Genomic DNA, 18043 nt, shown 5'->3' with positions numbered 1-18043 from the left:
CGGTAGCGGGTGTAGAGGCACGGCTAGATTGACGGGAATATGGACGGAGGAAACCATAAATCTGTGTTTTATATGGTTTTAGTTGGTCTACTTATCAGTCCATTAACGATGAAACGGGTATAAGTGAACCGGATATGAGTAGTGTCTACAAGTACACGTGCCCATGTCCATGCCCATTTAGCCAGACAGTAATAATTTTAACCAAATAAAATATTCATAGTATTAAATAAAGAATAAATCTAATTCTAATAAGGTTTTTACCAGTAAACCGGCCCGATTGCCATCCTACTTTTTCCCAGATGGTGCTCCTCCCCATTCTCACCTCGTCCTCTGTCCGTTCCTCTTCCTTCTTCCCCAGTTCCCCGATTCCCTTCGCCGAGCTCCTCGTCGTCGTCCACCTCTCTATAAAGAAGGCGCCGCCCCAAGGCGCCTATCAATTCGCGTCGCCGCTTCCAGAAACCGAGAATTATTCTCCTGCCCGCTGCAAAAACCCTAGCCACCGATCCCATGGCGGCCACCACCAGTCAGGCGAGCCTCCTCCTCCAGAAGCAACTCAAAGGTGCGGATCTGTGCGGCTCGCTTCGCCCTCGTTCGTCGGTGTTCCTTTTGTTCGATTTCGCCCGCGGATTGATCGATTTCCGGGTTGGTTTGTGGTTTTGGTGATTGGTGCAGATCTTGCGAAGCACCCCGTGGATGGGTTCTCCGCTGGGTTAGTCGACGACAGCAACGTCTTCGAGTGGCAGGTCACCATCATCGGCCCGCCAGACACCCTATAGTGAGTTGGATTCTCTCCAAATCGATGCACGCTTCCATGAATCATCACCTCATATGTGTTCATGCCATGCGAGTGGAGGTTTCTCGTGTATATCCTAGAGTTGGATCCAGTAGCGTTCTGGCGAAAATTCTAATCCCTGAATTCGTGGCTCGAGGTTGTTTTTCGTGTATATCCTAGAGTTGGATCCAGTAGCGTTCTGGCAAAAATTCTAATCCTGGAATTCGTGGCTCGAGGTTGGCTTCCGATTGGATTTTGTGATGATTTTAGGTTGTTAGAAGGTTGGCGTAGCTACCTCCAGTACTACAACCAGGTTACATGGTTGATGCCCATTTCATCGAGTTTGATTGCATTGGATGTGCGCGTGAGGCATGAATATCTCGTTTTGCAGGATGTTAGTCTGTTTGTTGAAGTGATGGCAGTTTGCACGTCCACATGCATTTTTTTTTTGAGAAGGAAGGGTAACAACCCCTTCCATTTCTATTAATAGAAAAGATAACCATATATCCAAACAAAACTCCTGCAAACACAGACCAAACCTAGCCTCCCAATACTGAGCAAACTTCACAGAACCAATTAACACTAACATTATGAAGAGATGAACAAAGCCACTACCTAACAGGATCCTCGGCCTCACCACTTCAGAAAGATTAGCAACAAAAACAAAAACTATCTATCTAAAAAACAAAGCCTGTCCACAAGCCACTTAAACAACAAACCATCTTCAGATCCTAAAAAGATCCAGCTCATCCCTTGAGATGTTTTGTCTTCAGACCCCAGCCATGTTTCACATCGTAAATTTCAACTGCCACTTGTTTGAGTAGTCTTGCTCTAGCTTCAAGTTTTCCTGCTCCGCCCCCCTTGATCTGCATAAGAGACCACAATGAAATACAATTAGCGATCTGAAAATTATCTCTACAGAATTGTTTGGGAACTTATCATGAAAACAAGCACTATTTCTGATTTTCCAAATGGACCACAAGACTGCTGAAACTCCTACAGCTACCAACCAGATTTTTCGTAGCTTTATTAAAACCTCTCATCCAATTATGAAACAAATCATTTCTGTTGTTCACAATGTTACCAGCAAAAGTACATTTTATCACACTCCAGACCAATGTAGCTAAATTACATTGAAAGAACAGATGATCAATTGTCTCATCTTTTTCACAAAATTGACACTTCTTCTTCTTCTTCCAACCCTTATACAAATTATCTTTAATTAAGATACTATTTCTGAGAATCAGCCAAATGAACACTCTAACTCTGAGAGGGACTTTAAACTTCCAGATTCTTTTAAAAGGATAACAAGCCCCCTGCACCATCATTGCTTGATAAAAGGACTTAATAGAAAATCTGCCATCTTTTGGCAAATTCCAAATCAATACATCTTTATCATCAGCAAATTAATTTGCTCACATTTTTCTTTCAATCTTTCCCAACTTTCCGCTTTACTTCCTATGAAAGCTCTTCTAAATCTCATAGCACTCCAATCATTGGTTAATACTTTCTCAACTGTAACATGTTTAGTAAAAGTTATATTATGAAGATCAGGGAATTGTTCGGCTAGTGTTCTTTTTTTAACCAAATATCTTCCCAAAATAAAATGTCTTTCCCATTACCTAAACGCCACCTACAAAAATTAATGAAAGAGTCCTTGATCTCCATCAAACCTGACCAAAAAAGTGAGTCTCCAACTCTCCATTTTTATATTTAGTCCGAGACGGGGTTTTATCCTTCAAATATTTATTTCTTATTAATTCCTGCCACATTCCTTCTTCATTTATCATCTTCCATAACCACTTTCCTAACAAAGCAATATTCATGATTTTTCAAATTTAAGATCCCCAAACCTCCTTGATTTTTGGGCCTACAAACCGCATTCCAATTCACTAAATGATTTTTTTAATCCCTTGATCCTGCCATAAAAATCTTACTCTGAAAAAAAATCAATTTTCTCCTTCACTCCCTGTGGAATTTTGCAAAAAGAAATCGTATACATGGGCACGCTGCTTAAACTAGAGCTAATCAAAGTTATTCTTTCCCCAATTGACAAGAGCTTCCCTTGCCAACAACTCAGTTTCTTTTCCACCTTATTTTCAGTATTTTTCCATTCTTTATTCAAAATTCTTTTTTAATCTATTGGAATACTCGAATATTTCATTTTTAAGAAACCAATTTGACAAGTCATCATGGCACTATACATCTCTTCTTTTTCTTTGCTAATACCAATCCCATAAATCTCACTTTTATGAAAATTTACCTTAAGACCTGACATTTGTTCAAAAAGACATAGAGTAAATTTCAAATTCTTCACATTCTCAACTGATTCCTCCATCAAAAAGATAGTATCATTAGCATACTGCAAAAATGTATTACCTCCCTCTATCCTATTTTCTTCTAGTCCTTTAATCAAACCACTGTTCTGAGCTTTTTCCATTAGAATAGCCAGAGCATCAACAGCTATATCAAACATTTTTTAATTCCCAATCTATATTAACCAAGATTCTATCCAACTTTTCATAAACAAGGTTTGCATGATTATTACACCAAGTGTATTTTCTTCCTCCCATCTCCAATTCTTTCGAACATGCATGTTGCTGTATGCATATGCTGCGGGTAAAGATTTGTGAATCGCAATAGTTTGGGGTCAGATTTTTCAACTACATCATGGAAATGGAAACCTGTGTATCGCCTAGTCTGACTGTTTTTTTATTAATGGGGATGAATTGAGAAGCACATGTTTTCATTGTAAGCTTTCATGGTCTTTTGGGAAGATGTTTAAACTTATTTATTATTGGTTTGTTGTCGGTAATTGACCTAGAGTGAGTTTTTGGCTCTTGTTTCAATTTCAGGTAGTACTGATGCATCAAAAGGTATTTAGTTACGTTATAATTTCATCAGGTGTTTGCTGCTTGAATAGATTTTTCTCATAGAACTTATGTTCAAGTTGAGTCTTTGAATTGGGTGTAGAGGATTTCGTCCACAGCAGCAAGAATGCACTATTGGATCACAGGAAATACAATAGTCGAATCTAGCGAGTGATAAATGGATTGACATAAGGGTATGGGGATGCTGTTTTAAGAAAGCCCGAACAGCTGACAGGATGTTCGACTCAACCTGCATGGGACATAATTAAAAACTAGCTTAATTTCCCATGATACAGGGAATATAGTCTATTAGATGAAAAATTGTAGTATTGGCCATGCATCTTTTTGGTTTATTTGTAAAGTTACAATTGTCATACTGCTGTAGTTGGCTAACATATGTCCAATCGATCTACACTGTTAGTTTTTTTTTTACCCTTTCTAATAACGTAATAGATGGAGCAATAACTGTGGTTACTAGTCACAAAATTCAGCATCACTTTGTTTGAAAGGATACAAAGAATAGTCTGAGTAAGCTTAAAATGGAACCTTGCACTCTTGTTGGGGAGCTTGGACATGTTGTTTTGTGTTCTCTTAGCTTGGACAGAAGGTTTTTTACACAATAAACCAATGTATTGTGCTTGTTCCATGGTCTAGAATCTCAAATATTAAGTGTAAGCATTTGATATGAGCTCAAAATGAGTTAGCTACTATAGATTGCACTTCTAGTAAGTGGTAACTGCTAACAGTCCTTAACTCAGATATAAAGCGCTTTTCCTGTGCTTGCTGATTTGTCATGCATTCATGCTTTGTGTGCTGGCTTGATACTTGATAATGTAAAGTGTTATTTTTCAATATGCCTTTGACAGTGACATTTATTTTCAGTGATGGAGGTTACTTCAACGCAATAATGAGCTTTCCACAGAATTATCCTAACAGTCCTCCAACAGTCAGATTTACTTCTGAAATGTGGCATCCGAATGGTCAGTTTTCTGCAATCATAACTTCCATATTTCTGTAACTTCATGATCCAAATTTTAACACTGCATAATATTGGTCGATTTCCAGTTTATTCGGATGGACGTGTATGCATTTCTATTCTTCATCCGCCTGGTGATGATCCCACCGGCTATGAGCTTGCAAGCGAGCGTTGGACACCAGTGCATACGGTACAGATTTATGGTGTCTACTATGCACTAGTTCCATATTTTTGACATATATTCTGATTTTTGGTTACATAATAATCACAAATCTTTGAGAACAGAAAGAATCTTGTAATGCAAATTGGGAAGATTGTTAAGCATCTTGAATGCAACACACAACCATAACACCAACAATGCAAATATTTCCTAAAATTGCGAGCATTGATGATGCCTTTGTTTTGCATTTATGTATATTCATGATAACGTTTTTGCCCTCCACCTGTAGTTTCTTGTTGTTATTCCTTTTACCTGTAATATAGTTACTGTGAGGTGCAATGCCTTTATTTCCTTTGGACTAGCAAGTTGGACAGATTAGTGCACAACACAGCCTATCCTCCCCCCTCCCCCCCCCCCTCAATTTGTAATGTAATTAGCATGTTTGCGGGCGAAACTGAGGTTTTCGTCGCTGTTATACCATGTTGGCTGTATCAAACTCTCTTTCTACATCTTAATATATTTTGGTCGGCTTCCCGCTGACCCGGCGAAAAAATATATGCGATTATTCAGGTAGGAACTTTATCTGGTTTTTACCATGCTTGAATCTTGATGTAATGGGTTCTGTTTGTATAAAGTTTAAGTTTGCATAAGAATCTTTCCTCATTTGAAGAAGAAAATATTTTCATGCCAACATTTTCTAGAAAAAGCCTCTCAGAGGGCCTTGATATTTGGTGAATATTTTAGCTTAGGATTCGTCATCAAACATTGATTAAGTGTAACCTTTCAGTAGTTTATAGTATGATGGCGTGAAACATCACAGCAAATTCTATCTTTAATGTATCGAACTCATCATCTGGTATATTACTGCCCAATCATCATATTTTTATTTCTTGTATTTTTAACGAGTGTTTTCCATTTACAGGTTGAGAGTATAGTTCTGAGCATTATTTCGATGCTTTCTAGTCCAAACGATGAATCACCAGCAAATATTGAAGCAGCTGTAAGTTCACTTAACTTTTTTTTAATGGAAATTGAGAACTTTGCTCCTACTGGGCCTAGGCAAGTATTGGCATTTTATCCGCCACAGATGGACTGGGGGAGAGTACTGAAGTACTTGCCAATAGGGACAACACAAAGTTGGCAGGTCCTAAAAAATAATCAAAAAATAATCTCACTTCCAGTCCAACAAGATTATCAATTTATTATTAACATTATCATGCTGGATATTGCATGCAATTCTGATTATTTCCTCGGGTACTAGTAGTCTGCTACAGTTACTGAAACATTTGTGAATTTACACGTTAGCCATTTGAGCTTTTCTTTTTTTGCCACAGAAAATTGTAGCCAGGACAATCTGTACTGTATTTTGTCAGATGTTTAGTGGACCTTTGTTCTGAACTTCTGGCTTATGTTCTTGCGCAGAAGGAATGGAGAGAGACTAGGGATGACTTCAAGAAAAAGGTTCGGCGCCTCGTAAGGAAATCTCAAGAAATGCTCTGAAGAAACTGGGGAGAGATAACTATACCACATCAAATGTGCATGATTTTGCTGTCGATCCCCAAATGTCCATTTGACACTAGCAATTCACTTCTCTATACTTTTCATTTAGTGTGCCTGCTGGTCATCGCGGTCTCGTCTCCCAGAAAGGCAGAATCGCACTGGGACATGTTTGTCACCTATTCGATTTGATTTGGTTGTATCTGTGTGGCTTGGGCTGTAAACGTTGAGAAACTTTGAAATATTGCCACTCATCACAATTTTTCGTAACAAATGTGATAAGCAGGCATCCTGCCTGATCAGCTAGCTGTTGAAACAACATCGTCTGCAAGCTGGTGCAGTCTGTTCTTTGTAATATGTTCTTATAAATAGGGCAACACTCAGGGCTGTACAGGAATACATGCAGGAGTTGTTAATTCGCTAGTGGCGGCTATCATGTTTCGTTTCCTCTCAAGGCACACTACCTCGTTTTTTTTCTGACACTGAAGCCGTCCTGCATGATACAAATCTATGTCCAACGGTTTTTCCATGAAAAGCATACAAACACAACTAGTCAGGCTAAAGTCTACTGCAGACCACAGGCAGAGAAAAAAAAAGGAACTGAAACAAGCACAGCAGACCACAGCCACATGCTTAGGATAACGCTGATGGGCCACCAAACCTTGCTAGGATGGAATGGTCCAATTTGAAATTCACGACAGCCACCCGCACGTCATAGAAGGGAAATAGATAAGCCGTGAAGTTTCAAGCATGACTGTATTTGCAGTCTTGTAGCTAGAAGGGGTAAAACAGGTTTATAATAATATTTCAGATTTAAAGATGAGTAGAGCTCCACAGTCCACGCTCCCGTGCAAATCCTCCCAAAAGACAGCAAAGTTCTGGGGCCACCCCTGTTCACAAGTGAACACTGAATACCTTGTGCCCTTGCGGATGATGCCAATTTGTCCCTGTCTGCTGGGGGGAAAAAAACAACAGAAACAAGAAGGAAAAATAAAGAGCCAAGGGAAATCGATCATAGTGGGATTCGAACCCACGACTTTTAGATTCGGAATCTAACGCGATATCCACTTCGCTATATGATCATTGTTGGCTTGCATACACAATTAAATTTTGATAGATAAAAGCCATCTGCATCCATTTCCTAGTTTCAAGAGGCAGTACAGACAACAAACAAGACCAATGCATGAAAATTCTAGTTGGCATTAGTAACATTGAATAACAGAAGCAAAGGTATGCCATCATGGTAACTATGAATGAAGAGTATACATTCAACTATCTCTACATGGAGTAAACAAAAGGAAATGCATACTCCTCAACTTATCTGATGTTTCAAAACTACAGACTATAAACACTAAGCAACATTGGATGAAAAGGATACACAATAACGCAACATGTTAAGTTGTAGGTGGATCTCTCTCAATATTATACACATATGTTGATGACTGGATGGTACATGACAAACAAGTGAGTGAAATCAACAAGGAAACCAAACACAATAAATGAAATAAGGGACAGATATCCTCACAAAAATTATGTTGTGTCACTACTATCATCCATGCTAACAGCAGGCATATCAGCTGATGAGATACTATTTTACTTTTGTTTTGCACGGTGAACTAAAATGCATGCAGCTGCAACCCAGTATTGTGAAATCACCCAGCAAGTATTGCGAATTTGTGATACAGCCATATGTCATGAGCTAGATCTCATGCTCATGTGAGCTGAAACCAGCCAATACTAGTGTGTGTTCACTCGTTGACAACAGGTGCAGCCAGGGTTAGGTTGGTTTTGGCCCTAGGTTATCGCAATCAAACAAGAACTATACCACGAACTCGACCACTAGTGTGTTGACAGCAGGTAAGCGATTCAACAGATCTAGGTCAGTCTCTGCACCAGGGCTGGATCAGACCAGATCAGATCGCGCTTGCACAGAACATATCTTTGCGGAAGGAGATCCAGCTATGGCTGTCGCCAAGGAGATCCAACTTTGGCTGTCGCCATCACTACAGGACTGCATAAGGGGGAAGTTGAGATGGGTTGTACCGTCTGGCGGCGGGCCACCAGTAGTAAACCGGCCAAGAAGTCAGCATCCTTCCGGCGGGATCGACCGTCTTCTCGCCGGGGGATGGCGATCGGCCAACCGCGATCGGTGGGAGGGAGGAAAACGCTGGCGGCGAAGGGAAGTTCAGCGTGGTGACCTAATGCTGGGCCAGCGTGTTCAAGTCAGGTTGGTCGTCCGCCCTCCGGCGGACTCCCCTTTTGACGTACTTGGGTCGTTGACACGAAGGTCGGAGGATATGTTTCCCCCCCTCTGCCGTAAAAAGTTTCACAAGGTTGATTGGTTTCACGGTTGTTGGACGTCTCAACATGACTTAAAATCAATTTTCGGTTGAAAATGCTTATCTGACAAATTTAAATGATACACCATAAATTTAATTAAAATTTATTTGAAAGCAATCAAAATTTATAAAAAAATATAATATTGGTATTGGCTGAAATTATATTGTTAATGGTATTTGTAAACCCTGGTCATACATTAGTTTCATTTCCATTTTGACCTTTTTTATAATATATATAATGGACATAAATTGATAAAAAAACTATTTTATTTTGAACAGTAAATTATCTACTATTTTGTTTCATATAATATACATGTTTCTAAGTTGTTTACCAAAAATATTATTGATAAGGAGAAAATTAATTTACACTACAACCCCGAAACAAGAAGCGCATATAAATACGAGCCCCTTCACTTTCCTCACATACCACCACCGTTCTTTTTCCTCTCTATCAACGCTAACACTACCTATCCCTTCCTGTCCACGTTCCCTCTGCCCTTGACAGGGGTCTCGCTAGCTTCCTAGTCTGGTCACCCCTCTCCCCTCTATACTAGCGGTGGCCTTGCAGAAGCTCCTAAGAGGCCTAGGCCAGCAAGCTCCACTATGGCAATAGCCCCTCTTGTGCGAAAAGGCTAATGAATCGCGCGCCGCACGGCACTGCCGGCCCACACCACAGAACACAACCCATCTACTGTTACGGCCTAACTTGGCTGGCAATTTTTTTCCACTTTATAAATAGGGGTTTTAAGTTTATATGTATAAATTTATATCTATAAAGATTTTTTATAATACATAGATATATATACTTTTTGTTTATATATAATATTTTATATCTATATAGATTTTTTATATGGAGAGTTTGTATGTGTGTATATAAAGTTTGTATATATAAAGTTTACATGTATAAAGATTTTTTCATATATGTATATATAAACTTTACAAATATGGATCTTAACTTTATAGGTATAAAGTTTATATGTATAAAGATTTATATATGAAAAGTTTTATATATAAAGTTTGCATGTATAAAATTTGTATGTCTAAATTTTATACGTGTAATAAAGTTTATATGTATAAAGCGAAGTCCCAGAGAGACAGCCTAGAGAGGGGTGAATAGGTGTCCTGAAAAATCTTTTAAATCGCAGCGGTCAGTACAGGGGCCGGACCGTCCGGTCGGCACTCTCGGGTTGGGCGAGAGCTCTGACTGGACCGTCCTGGTTAGAATACCGGACCGTTCGGTCAGTGAAAAATACAGACTTGACAATCTACCTTTTCGGTGATGTTCCTGGGAACGTGATGTGATTATGTGTGTAATAAAACAGCAGAAAGATTCCGGGAACAGAAAGGACACATAAATCACAAGAACGAAGACACGGGATATTTTATCCCGAAGTTTGGATCTTTTGATCCTACTCTCCGTTGAGGCGCTCCTTCGAGCGGGATCTCTCTCGATCTTTTCTCTCTTGGCTTCCACACACAAGGCCAACACGGGTCTCCAGATTCATGCCTAAGGACTAGTGAGCCCTTGATCGACCACCAAGGTCAAGATCAAGGCGCATTACCCGGTCCTAGGTTGTAATCCGCTCTACTCTGCAGCCCTCTAAGAAGCACAAGAATCCACTATCAATCTACCTATTTCCTTGCGGAGGTTAGGCATCAACCTTCACAACTTGCTCCCGGGCGATCCACAAAAAATCGGAGGCTCACGGGTGACGCCTATCCGTCTAGGAGATCAATCTCTAAGAGTAATAGGCCACCTTGACTCCGCATGCATCCATCTTCACCCAAAAACAACACTCAATGGCTCACTAGTCTAAACATCCTTCCTAAGACATGATCCACGTATTAAACTCTCTAGGAATTGTTTTGGATTGATGGGGAGGCTTGAGAGGTGCTAGGTTAACCCTAGGAACCAGTGGAATTGAATAGAAAGACTCCCCAACATCTAGATCCAAGGGGTGCCTTATATAGACTGGCAGACGTCATCTAGCCGTTAGAAAAGAAACCTAACCAGACCGTCTGGCCAGAGGGACAGATTTTCCACCCCTTAACTAACTCAACTTGAACAGAGACTGGACCAAAGTCTGGACAGGAGGCCGGACTGTCCTATCCGTGCTTCTCAGGAAAACAGTGACAAGCCTCCAGCTAGATTTTGACTTTGACCCAAATCACTCTTTCATCAACGATATCTTCGAGAAGCTCACCCAGGAGGCCGGCCGCCTCGCGCGCTACAACAAGAAGCCCACCTCCCGCGAGATCCAGACCTCGGTGCGCCTGGTCCTCCCCGGCGAGCTCGCCAAGCACGCCGTCTCTGAGGGCACCAAGGCTATCACCAAGTTCACGTCGTCTTAGGATGCGTGTGATCTATTTAGATCCCTCCCTGCATGCCGCGTGCGTTGGGTGTTTGTCTTCCCACGTGTAGAACACTTAGATTTCCCAATGGGATCATTGTATAATCGGTAAAGTTTGCTATATAAAAGAACCGATAATCTTATCAAAATTTCAAATGTGTTTTTGATTCAATGGGCTTCAAGCGAATCACTAGAAAAAATGACTTCAGTGCTACTTACTTACTTGGGATTTGAAATTCGTTTCAGTGGCAGCTTGTCTATGTTGAGAACAGAATTAATGGCATTTATGTTATGGAGGAATAGGATGTTTTGAACACAAGGTTATGTTATAGCAGGTATTTAAAGGCGTATATTGTTGGTCTGACACTCTGATGTTATGGTTTGCTTGCAAGTTTTTGTGGCTAGAAGTTGAGGGGGAAAAGAAAGAAATCCAGCTTCGAGCGCCAACATTTTATTTTGTACACGACAATCTATCCCGTGTGTTAACTCTGTACTATCAACCATCTGGAAAACATCATACTATCAACCATCTGGAAAACAGTATGATTTAAATAAATTTTCAATTTTCAAAGGAAATGTAGTTTTTGAATCATTTTTTCAGAGGAAATACACTGTTTCGAATATTTTTTTCTCATCTCAAAGAAGTTAAAGTTTGATCAGGAAAATTCTATATTTTTTCTCGTCTAAAGGAAGTTACAGTTTGATCAGGAAATTTGTCTCTAACAAGTTAGTACAATTCAGTTTTGATGGTATTTGTGGCATATGATCAGTTTTCCCTTTTGTGCAAGAAGCCAAGCATGTGAGGTAAAAATAAAGAAAATGGTCAGTACCCAAGTTCCATGGTTGCATTTTTTTCTGATGAATGATGAGATTGCAGCACCATCCTCTAACCCATGGGAGACCATCTGGGGTGGTCATCTCTGCTTATCTTCACGAAGGTACCGTTCTTGCTAATGATGTTAGGCCACATATCTTAATGTTAGCATCTCCAAGAGAATGCTAATATTTTACTATCCAAAAAATTGTATTGAGTTCATCTAAAAAAAATTTGGGCATAAAAATTACACACTCCTCCAACAAAATCTAAAAATGAATAACTCGTATTAAGAATCCATATTTTTGTCCCAAATTTAGAATAAAATTAAGATAATTTTAGGCATGAGTAAATATTAGGAATGTATTTGATAACCTGTTGAAGATATATTTTCTAGTCTAGTTTCTAAAATTTGGTTTTAAAGATCGGTTTTAGACATCTCTCGGAGATTCTCTTCAGCAAATCATATGCAAAGTCAAGCCAGAGCTCTCAAGGACCATAAAAATTAGTTGGAATCCCATTCCTCGAGTTGTCTTTTTCATGTTGTCCGATAATCATACAAGCCAGTGTTCATCTTCCTCACTACTCAGGCAAGATTCAAGCATCATGTGAATATCATCACTCCGAGGATGTCTACAATCTCCATTAAAGAAAACATGAACCTGGTTGTGGACCTCAATCCAACTGCAACCTGTGATCCTCTTCAGCCCCTTCTCTTTGATTTCCCTCCTGACCATTGACACATCCTCCCAGCTTCCTGCAGCAGAGTAAACATTGGATAGAAGGATGTATGAAGAAGTGTCCTTCGGATCAAGTGCATGAATACGCTTCGCGACACCCTCAGCGAGCTCCCTATTCCAGTGAATCTGGCACCCTCCTATCATTGACTTCCAAAATCCGATGCCTGGCTCGAAGGGAAGGTTATCAAGAAACCGCTTGGCATCATCGAATCGCTTAGCCCGGGAGAAGAGATCAACCACACAAGCATAATGCTCAGGTCTCAGTATACCTGGCTGCTCCATCTCGGCAGTCTTGAACAATGAATAACCTTCATCAACCAGACCAGAATGGTTGCAACTAAACATCAAGCCAAGAAGAGTAACACTGTCCGGCTTCAAGCCTGCAGCTTTCATCCTCCTGAAGGCTTCCAAAGCCTCCTCTCCCCTCCCATTTTGAGCATATCCGCAGATCAACGCGTTCCAGGACACCACGTTCTTCTTCTTGATCTTTGTGAACGCCTTGACGCTGTCGTCCAAACTGCCACATTTAGCATAGAAGCTGACGAGAGAATTGCCCACAAAAACATCAAGCTTGCCCAAGAACTTGATAGCCGAAGCATGGATGCTTCTGCCAACGCCAAGTGCCCCGGCGTTGGCAACGGAGGTGAGCACGCAGGGAAACGTGGACTCGTTCGGCCTGACGCCTTCCCGACACATATCCAGGAACAGGTTGACTGCTTCCTCGTTGAGGCCTGCCTTGCTTGACCCGCCGATCATGGCGTTCCAAGAGATCGCATTCCTCTCCGGCATGCAGCGGAACAGCCGGGCTGCATCCCCAAACATCCCATTCTTCAGAAACCCCGCAATGAGCGCGGTGTAAGAGACGACGTTCGGCTCGCGGGTGTCCTCGAGAGCTCCCTGGGCTTCCCTCACGGCGCCCATCTTGGCGTAGTGGTCGACGAGGGCGCTGCCCACGAAGACGTTGGAGCAGAGGCCAAGCTTGGCGACGCAGGCGTGGAGCTGTGCGCCCACGCGAAGGTCACGCAGCGCGCTCGCCGACCGCAGGATGGTGCCGAAGGTGAACTCGTTGGGCACGACGCCGTCAACAAGGACGCGGGAGAAGAGCGCGACCGCGCCGCGGTGCCGGCCGCTGCGGGTGAGCGCGCCTATGGCAGCCGTGGCCGAGACGACGTCCCGGCGCGGCATTTCGTCGAGCAAGTTGCCGGCAGACGCCACTCGTGGATGAGCCGCGACAATGTGCTGGGTCAGGGAACCACGCTGCGCCTCATCCGATCGCAGGAAACTTGGGGGGCCTTCTGGAGCTGGCGAGATTTTGGTGCGGTTGATGGGAATTTCTGTAGTATTTTGTTGGTCAGTCTCACGCAATCGCCCAACCAGCCGAAGGCTTGCAACAAGAGAGCATGGCAGGGGAAGACGAGGTGCTCCTATGAACTCTTGAATAATCTTAAGCATTGAGTTTTATAAGCGTTCGAATAAATTTCCAATAAATAAAAAAAATGTGTGCAATACTGCAATTCTTGCTTGAATATGATTTTGATACTGCTAGGATCTAATCTCGCATATGGAAGTCCTAACTGGGAGGAAAATGCATGATAGTATACTTCAGTTGTGTTATGTGATTTCTGAAGAACACAGCATATTCTCAACACGCATCAATTCGCAAGGGGATTCGTATACGTCAGCTATAGGAAATCAAATCAAGTGCCTCACCTACACTCAAATCTACAGGATAGTTCTGCATTTCATTTCTCAACAAATGAATTGCAAGCATACATGATACATCTCACGAGGGTCAGGCTAAATGGAAAGCAGCCTAAGTTCAAATTATTCTATTGACAATTATCTCGTGACAATACACCTCCAGCATGACAAGCTTGTGTGCCTGGTAGCCATGGAAAAATGAATACTCTCAAGGAATAACACAACATAGATATTATTCTCATAAGCCTTCTTTTCTGGAGCCTTCGCTGATTTTAGGTCCCGCCCACTGTTGGCTAGCACGAGACTTGGCCCAGGGATCAAGAGGAGCCCGCTGAGGTGGCTGTGGTACTGCAGGTTTGGCTTCTCGAAGTTCGTTTTCCCTATCAACGAACCTGCACATTAAGACTGCGAGTGACTTGACTGAAAAAAAAAAAGCAAGTTATGTTTTCTGGAAATTTGAGATGGTATATATATGGCACATCCTGCTAAAACTCGGATATAAGAACTTTGTATGGTTCGAAGATGTTCTTAGCACATTAGCTTCTTTCACTTAAAAAAACAGGCAAGGGGATGACTTTGCTCTCAATCAGTCAATTCTTCCGCGTGAAGCAGGGAAAAAACAAGTCAGTGTAATGGTAGTAATTGAATAATAGCAAACATAAAGTAAAGGTAAGCGAATAGCAAAAACTGACTAATAAAAGCTAATGGAAAAGCCACTCCAATCGTTTTTCCTTTTTAAAAGTCACAAGAGAAGCTTACTCAATGTACGCCATCGGTGCAGCATCACCAATTCGTATTCTAGTTCGCAATAGTCTGGTATACCCACCAGCTCGATTCCTAAAATTCAAAGGGAACAAAATAATCATTAGAATCGGCTTGAAAATAGCATACTGGTCTTATCATTTTGTGATGCATAAAATCCTACGCTTTTAGATGTATTTCTACAAAGACCATCATAACCATTATAATTTATCCCTTATTTCTGATGTGGGATGCTGACATGACATGCTTTGAAACAATGGCAGTACAAATCAAATTGATCCATAGCACATAACGATGTTTTACTTGTAACGGTAGGCCAGCTCTGTAAACAGCTTATGGACAACATCATCTCCCCGAACAAAAGCAGAAGCACGTCTTGCTGCATCCAATGTGCCCTACAATTTATGCAATGAAAGATAAGCTTCTAGACCAATAGCTCTAGGAGATAGACTAAAAACAAATCTTTCAACATTCCAGCCAGATAAAAAGAGGTTTGAGGTAACATGCGGAATAGCACAATCATTGGAAGGCTTATGTAGTATCGACTCCAAAACAACAAGATGACATCATTCAGATGGAACGTGTATGTAACAGAAATTAAAGACAACTTTTCAGACAACATATCAATAATTAGCTATATACGACTCAATCATTTCAACCATCTCATAAAGAAGAGAGAATAAAATAAAAAAGTACAAAATTCATAGGAATCTTATTAACACCACAATGTAAAACATAATTCTCGCCATCCCAAAATATGAGCATCCTAGTTCTTTCAGTTGGCAAGTGTTGCCTGTTTCCTGTGAATCTTTCAGGTCTCTAATTCCTGAGGGAGCAGAAACAAACAGAGGCTATTCGCAGTAACCTCTTATGCTGAAGTAGCCTGCACAATCTGTGAGTTAGAAATGATTGAATTTGCAAGAACCAACATATCTCGAACGTTTTGCAGTTAGCTTCCAAGGTGCCATCAATATTGAAACAGTGGAAGACGTACGATAAACCAGAAGAGGCCCAGAGAGAACATGCACAAAGATGGCGGAAGCAAATGGAGTGACACGGTCTGATGCTTTGGATGGATAATTTGGAGTCTGATGGCACTGATGTTTCTGCTTTTCTTTTGTTTTAGTTCTAGTTCTGTCAGGATCGATGTGTTAGTTCAGGAGCTGTGAATTTGCATTATCTTTTGGGCATTATTGTGAGCTGGCGATCCCAATGAACTTGTATGGACCTTTAATCTTTCAATCAAAGCTAGTCGATGATCGTTTCATCCAAAAATAATAAACTATGCAAATATATTTCATAATGAATATAAGATGCTCTATGCTCATTCAATATCACAAATATTATAACTTCCTAAAAACTTGGCCAAACTTAAGACAGTTTGACTTAGAACAAAACTAGAAATGCCTGTATTTTGAGACAGAGGGAGTACATTGTATCCATACTGCCATTACTGAAGACACCCCTCAATTCATCTCTTATGAAATTGAAAAGTAACGCATATAGCTGATGAAATGCTGCACTCATGGAACTAATTAAGCACTCATCCATGCCTGCTAGTTACTTGTACTGCCGAACTGTGTGTGCAGTAGTGCCAAAACAAAAGTACAAAGCTCTACTAGTACATAGGTTCATGGATGACAGCAAGCAGTAAAAATTTTCAGGTTATAGTTCTATGGCGACAGGAGAATGCTTTACATCTAGTCAGTTTTTACCTCTTTCCCGAGCTGCACCATCTGATCCGCCTTGCGCCGCACCTCCTTCGCCTGAAACCAACCACGACTCCCAGCACATAAATCCTAGGCCCCCCTACAATACAAGGTGTTCGACCAGATCCTAGACGCAAGGGAGAGTACGCACCTTCGCGACGGTGGTCTCGATGCGCTCGTGCTTCACCAGCTGCGACACCATCGTCCTGCCGAGCAGACGCATCCATAAGCCCCGGACACAGAGAGAAGCGCGGATCTCGCGCGCGCGAGAGAAAGATAGATGCCAGAAGATACCTGAGCATGGAGACTCGGTGGGCGGCGTGGCGGCCGAGCTTGCGAAACTTCCCCATGGCTGCGGCGGAGCAGAGCAGCCGGCGGCGGCGGCGGCGGCGGCGAGGAGGAGGGTTGAGGGGTTTGCGAGGGGGGCGGCTCGATTTGGACCTGTCAACACGCTAGGTTTGTGCCCACGCGCCGCCGGCCTTTTTTTTCTGGCCCAATGGGCCAAACTGAGCTTAATACTTTGTGGGTGAAGCAAAGCAGGCATGGCAAGCACAAAAGGCCGCGCACAGTTCTTACGGGATTGGTAAAGATCTGTGAACATATTTTCCCCAACTTTCATTTTCTGACCATTGGATCACCTCAAGATTCGTGCTCGGTTGGAAAAAACTGCAAGCTCCCACGCACATGTTTCATGTAATTACATACGAATTAATATTCGGTTACATTCTAACTTTATAATATAATTATACTTCAGTTACAATACAATTACATTTGAATGTTTTCTACCTAAAAATTTTATCAAATGTTTTATAGCATTTCCCATGTTTTCTTTAGGTGTATGCATATACACCCCTCCCTCGCTTCTGCTTATAAAAAAAATAAATTTTTAACTTTAAAATTGGAGTTGATTTTGAGATTTATTCATTGAAGTTTACTTTCTAGCCTTAACTTTTACATCGCTAATAATACATATACAAACATTCTATTCACAAAATATTTTTCGTTTACAAATATACCGTTTGACTTTTTTTTTCATAATCACCCCTATAATGTACTCCTTCCATAAAAAAATTACGATAACACGTAGAGTTTAAAATTTATTCAACGATGTAAGGGCAACTCCAATGTATTTGCCAAGGAGGTGCATGGAGAAAAGATAAACAAGAGAAATGGGTGCTATACATTAGAGTATAAGTGTTAGGCTAGAAATTCTAAGCATTTGTTACTTGTTGGGCAACTGCTGCTTAGGTTAAAAAATAATTTTAGTTGGAGCTTTTGGTTGGTTCATTGACTCATGTTGGAACAAGTTGAGAAAGATAATATTTTTTAAACATAGTGGGACCCATCTTAGT

The 18043-nt window shown here is 41.2% G+C and overlaps 3 protein-coding genes and 1 non-coding gene across 4 annotated transcripts; 1 reads left to right on the top strand and 3 right to left on the bottom strand.

Moving 5' to 3' along the window:
- Positions 1–303: 303 nt before the first annotated feature.
- LOC102701772 (ubiquitin-conjugating enzyme E2 7-like) lies at positions 304–6668 on the top strand. Its single transcript, XM_006644919.3, has 6 exons — positions 304–559; positions 673–775; positions 4525–4622; positions 4708–4808; positions 5701–5778; positions 6201–6668. Exons 1-6 carry the CDS (start codon positions 508–510, stop codon positions 6276–6278), a joined length of 510 nt encoding a protein of 169 aa, XP_006644982.1. The 5' UTR covers positions 304–507; the 3' UTR covers positions 6279–6668.
- Positions 6669–7284: 616 nt separating this feature from the next.
- On the bottom strand, positions 7285–7357 carry TRNAR-CCG. The gene has a single exon. It is a non-coding gene; the product is annotated as a tRNA-Arg (tRNA).
- A 4774-nt stretch (positions 7358–12131) lies between these two features.
- On the bottom strand, positions 12132–14091 carry LOC102701494 (pentatricopeptide repeat-containing protein At5g42450, mitochondrial). The gene has a single exon (XM_015834878.2). The coding sequence runs from the start codon at positions 13969–13971 to the stop codon at positions 12334–12336; it is 1638 nt and encodes a 545-aa protein (XP_015690364.2). The 5' UTR covers positions 13972–14091; the 3' UTR covers positions 12132–12333.
- Positions 14092–14152: 61 nt separating this feature from the next.
- LOC102701218 (50S ribosomal protein L17-like) lies at positions 14153–17127 on the bottom strand. Its single transcript, XM_006644917.3, has 6 exons — positions 16986–17127; positions 16843–16897; positions 16698–16748; positions 15286–15377; positions 14980–15057; positions 14153–14612 (listed from the first exon to the last, which is right to left on the bottom strand). Exons 1-6 carry the CDS (start codon positions 17039–17041, stop codon positions 14459–14461), a joined length of 486 nt encoding a protein of 161 aa, XP_006644980.1. The 5' UTR covers positions 17042–17127; the 3' UTR covers positions 14153–14458.
- Positions 17128–18043: the final 916 nt, after the last annotated feature.

Source organism: Oryza brachyantha, chromosome 1 (genome assembly GCF_000231095.2).
Source record: "Oryza brachyantha chromosome 1, ObraRS2, whole genome shotgun sequence".
NCBI classification, from domain to species: Eukaryota; Viridiplantae; Streptophyta; class Magnoliopsida; order Poales; family Poaceae; genus Oryza; species Oryza brachyantha.
This window is presented reverse-complemented; position numbering and strand designations above follow the sequence as displayed.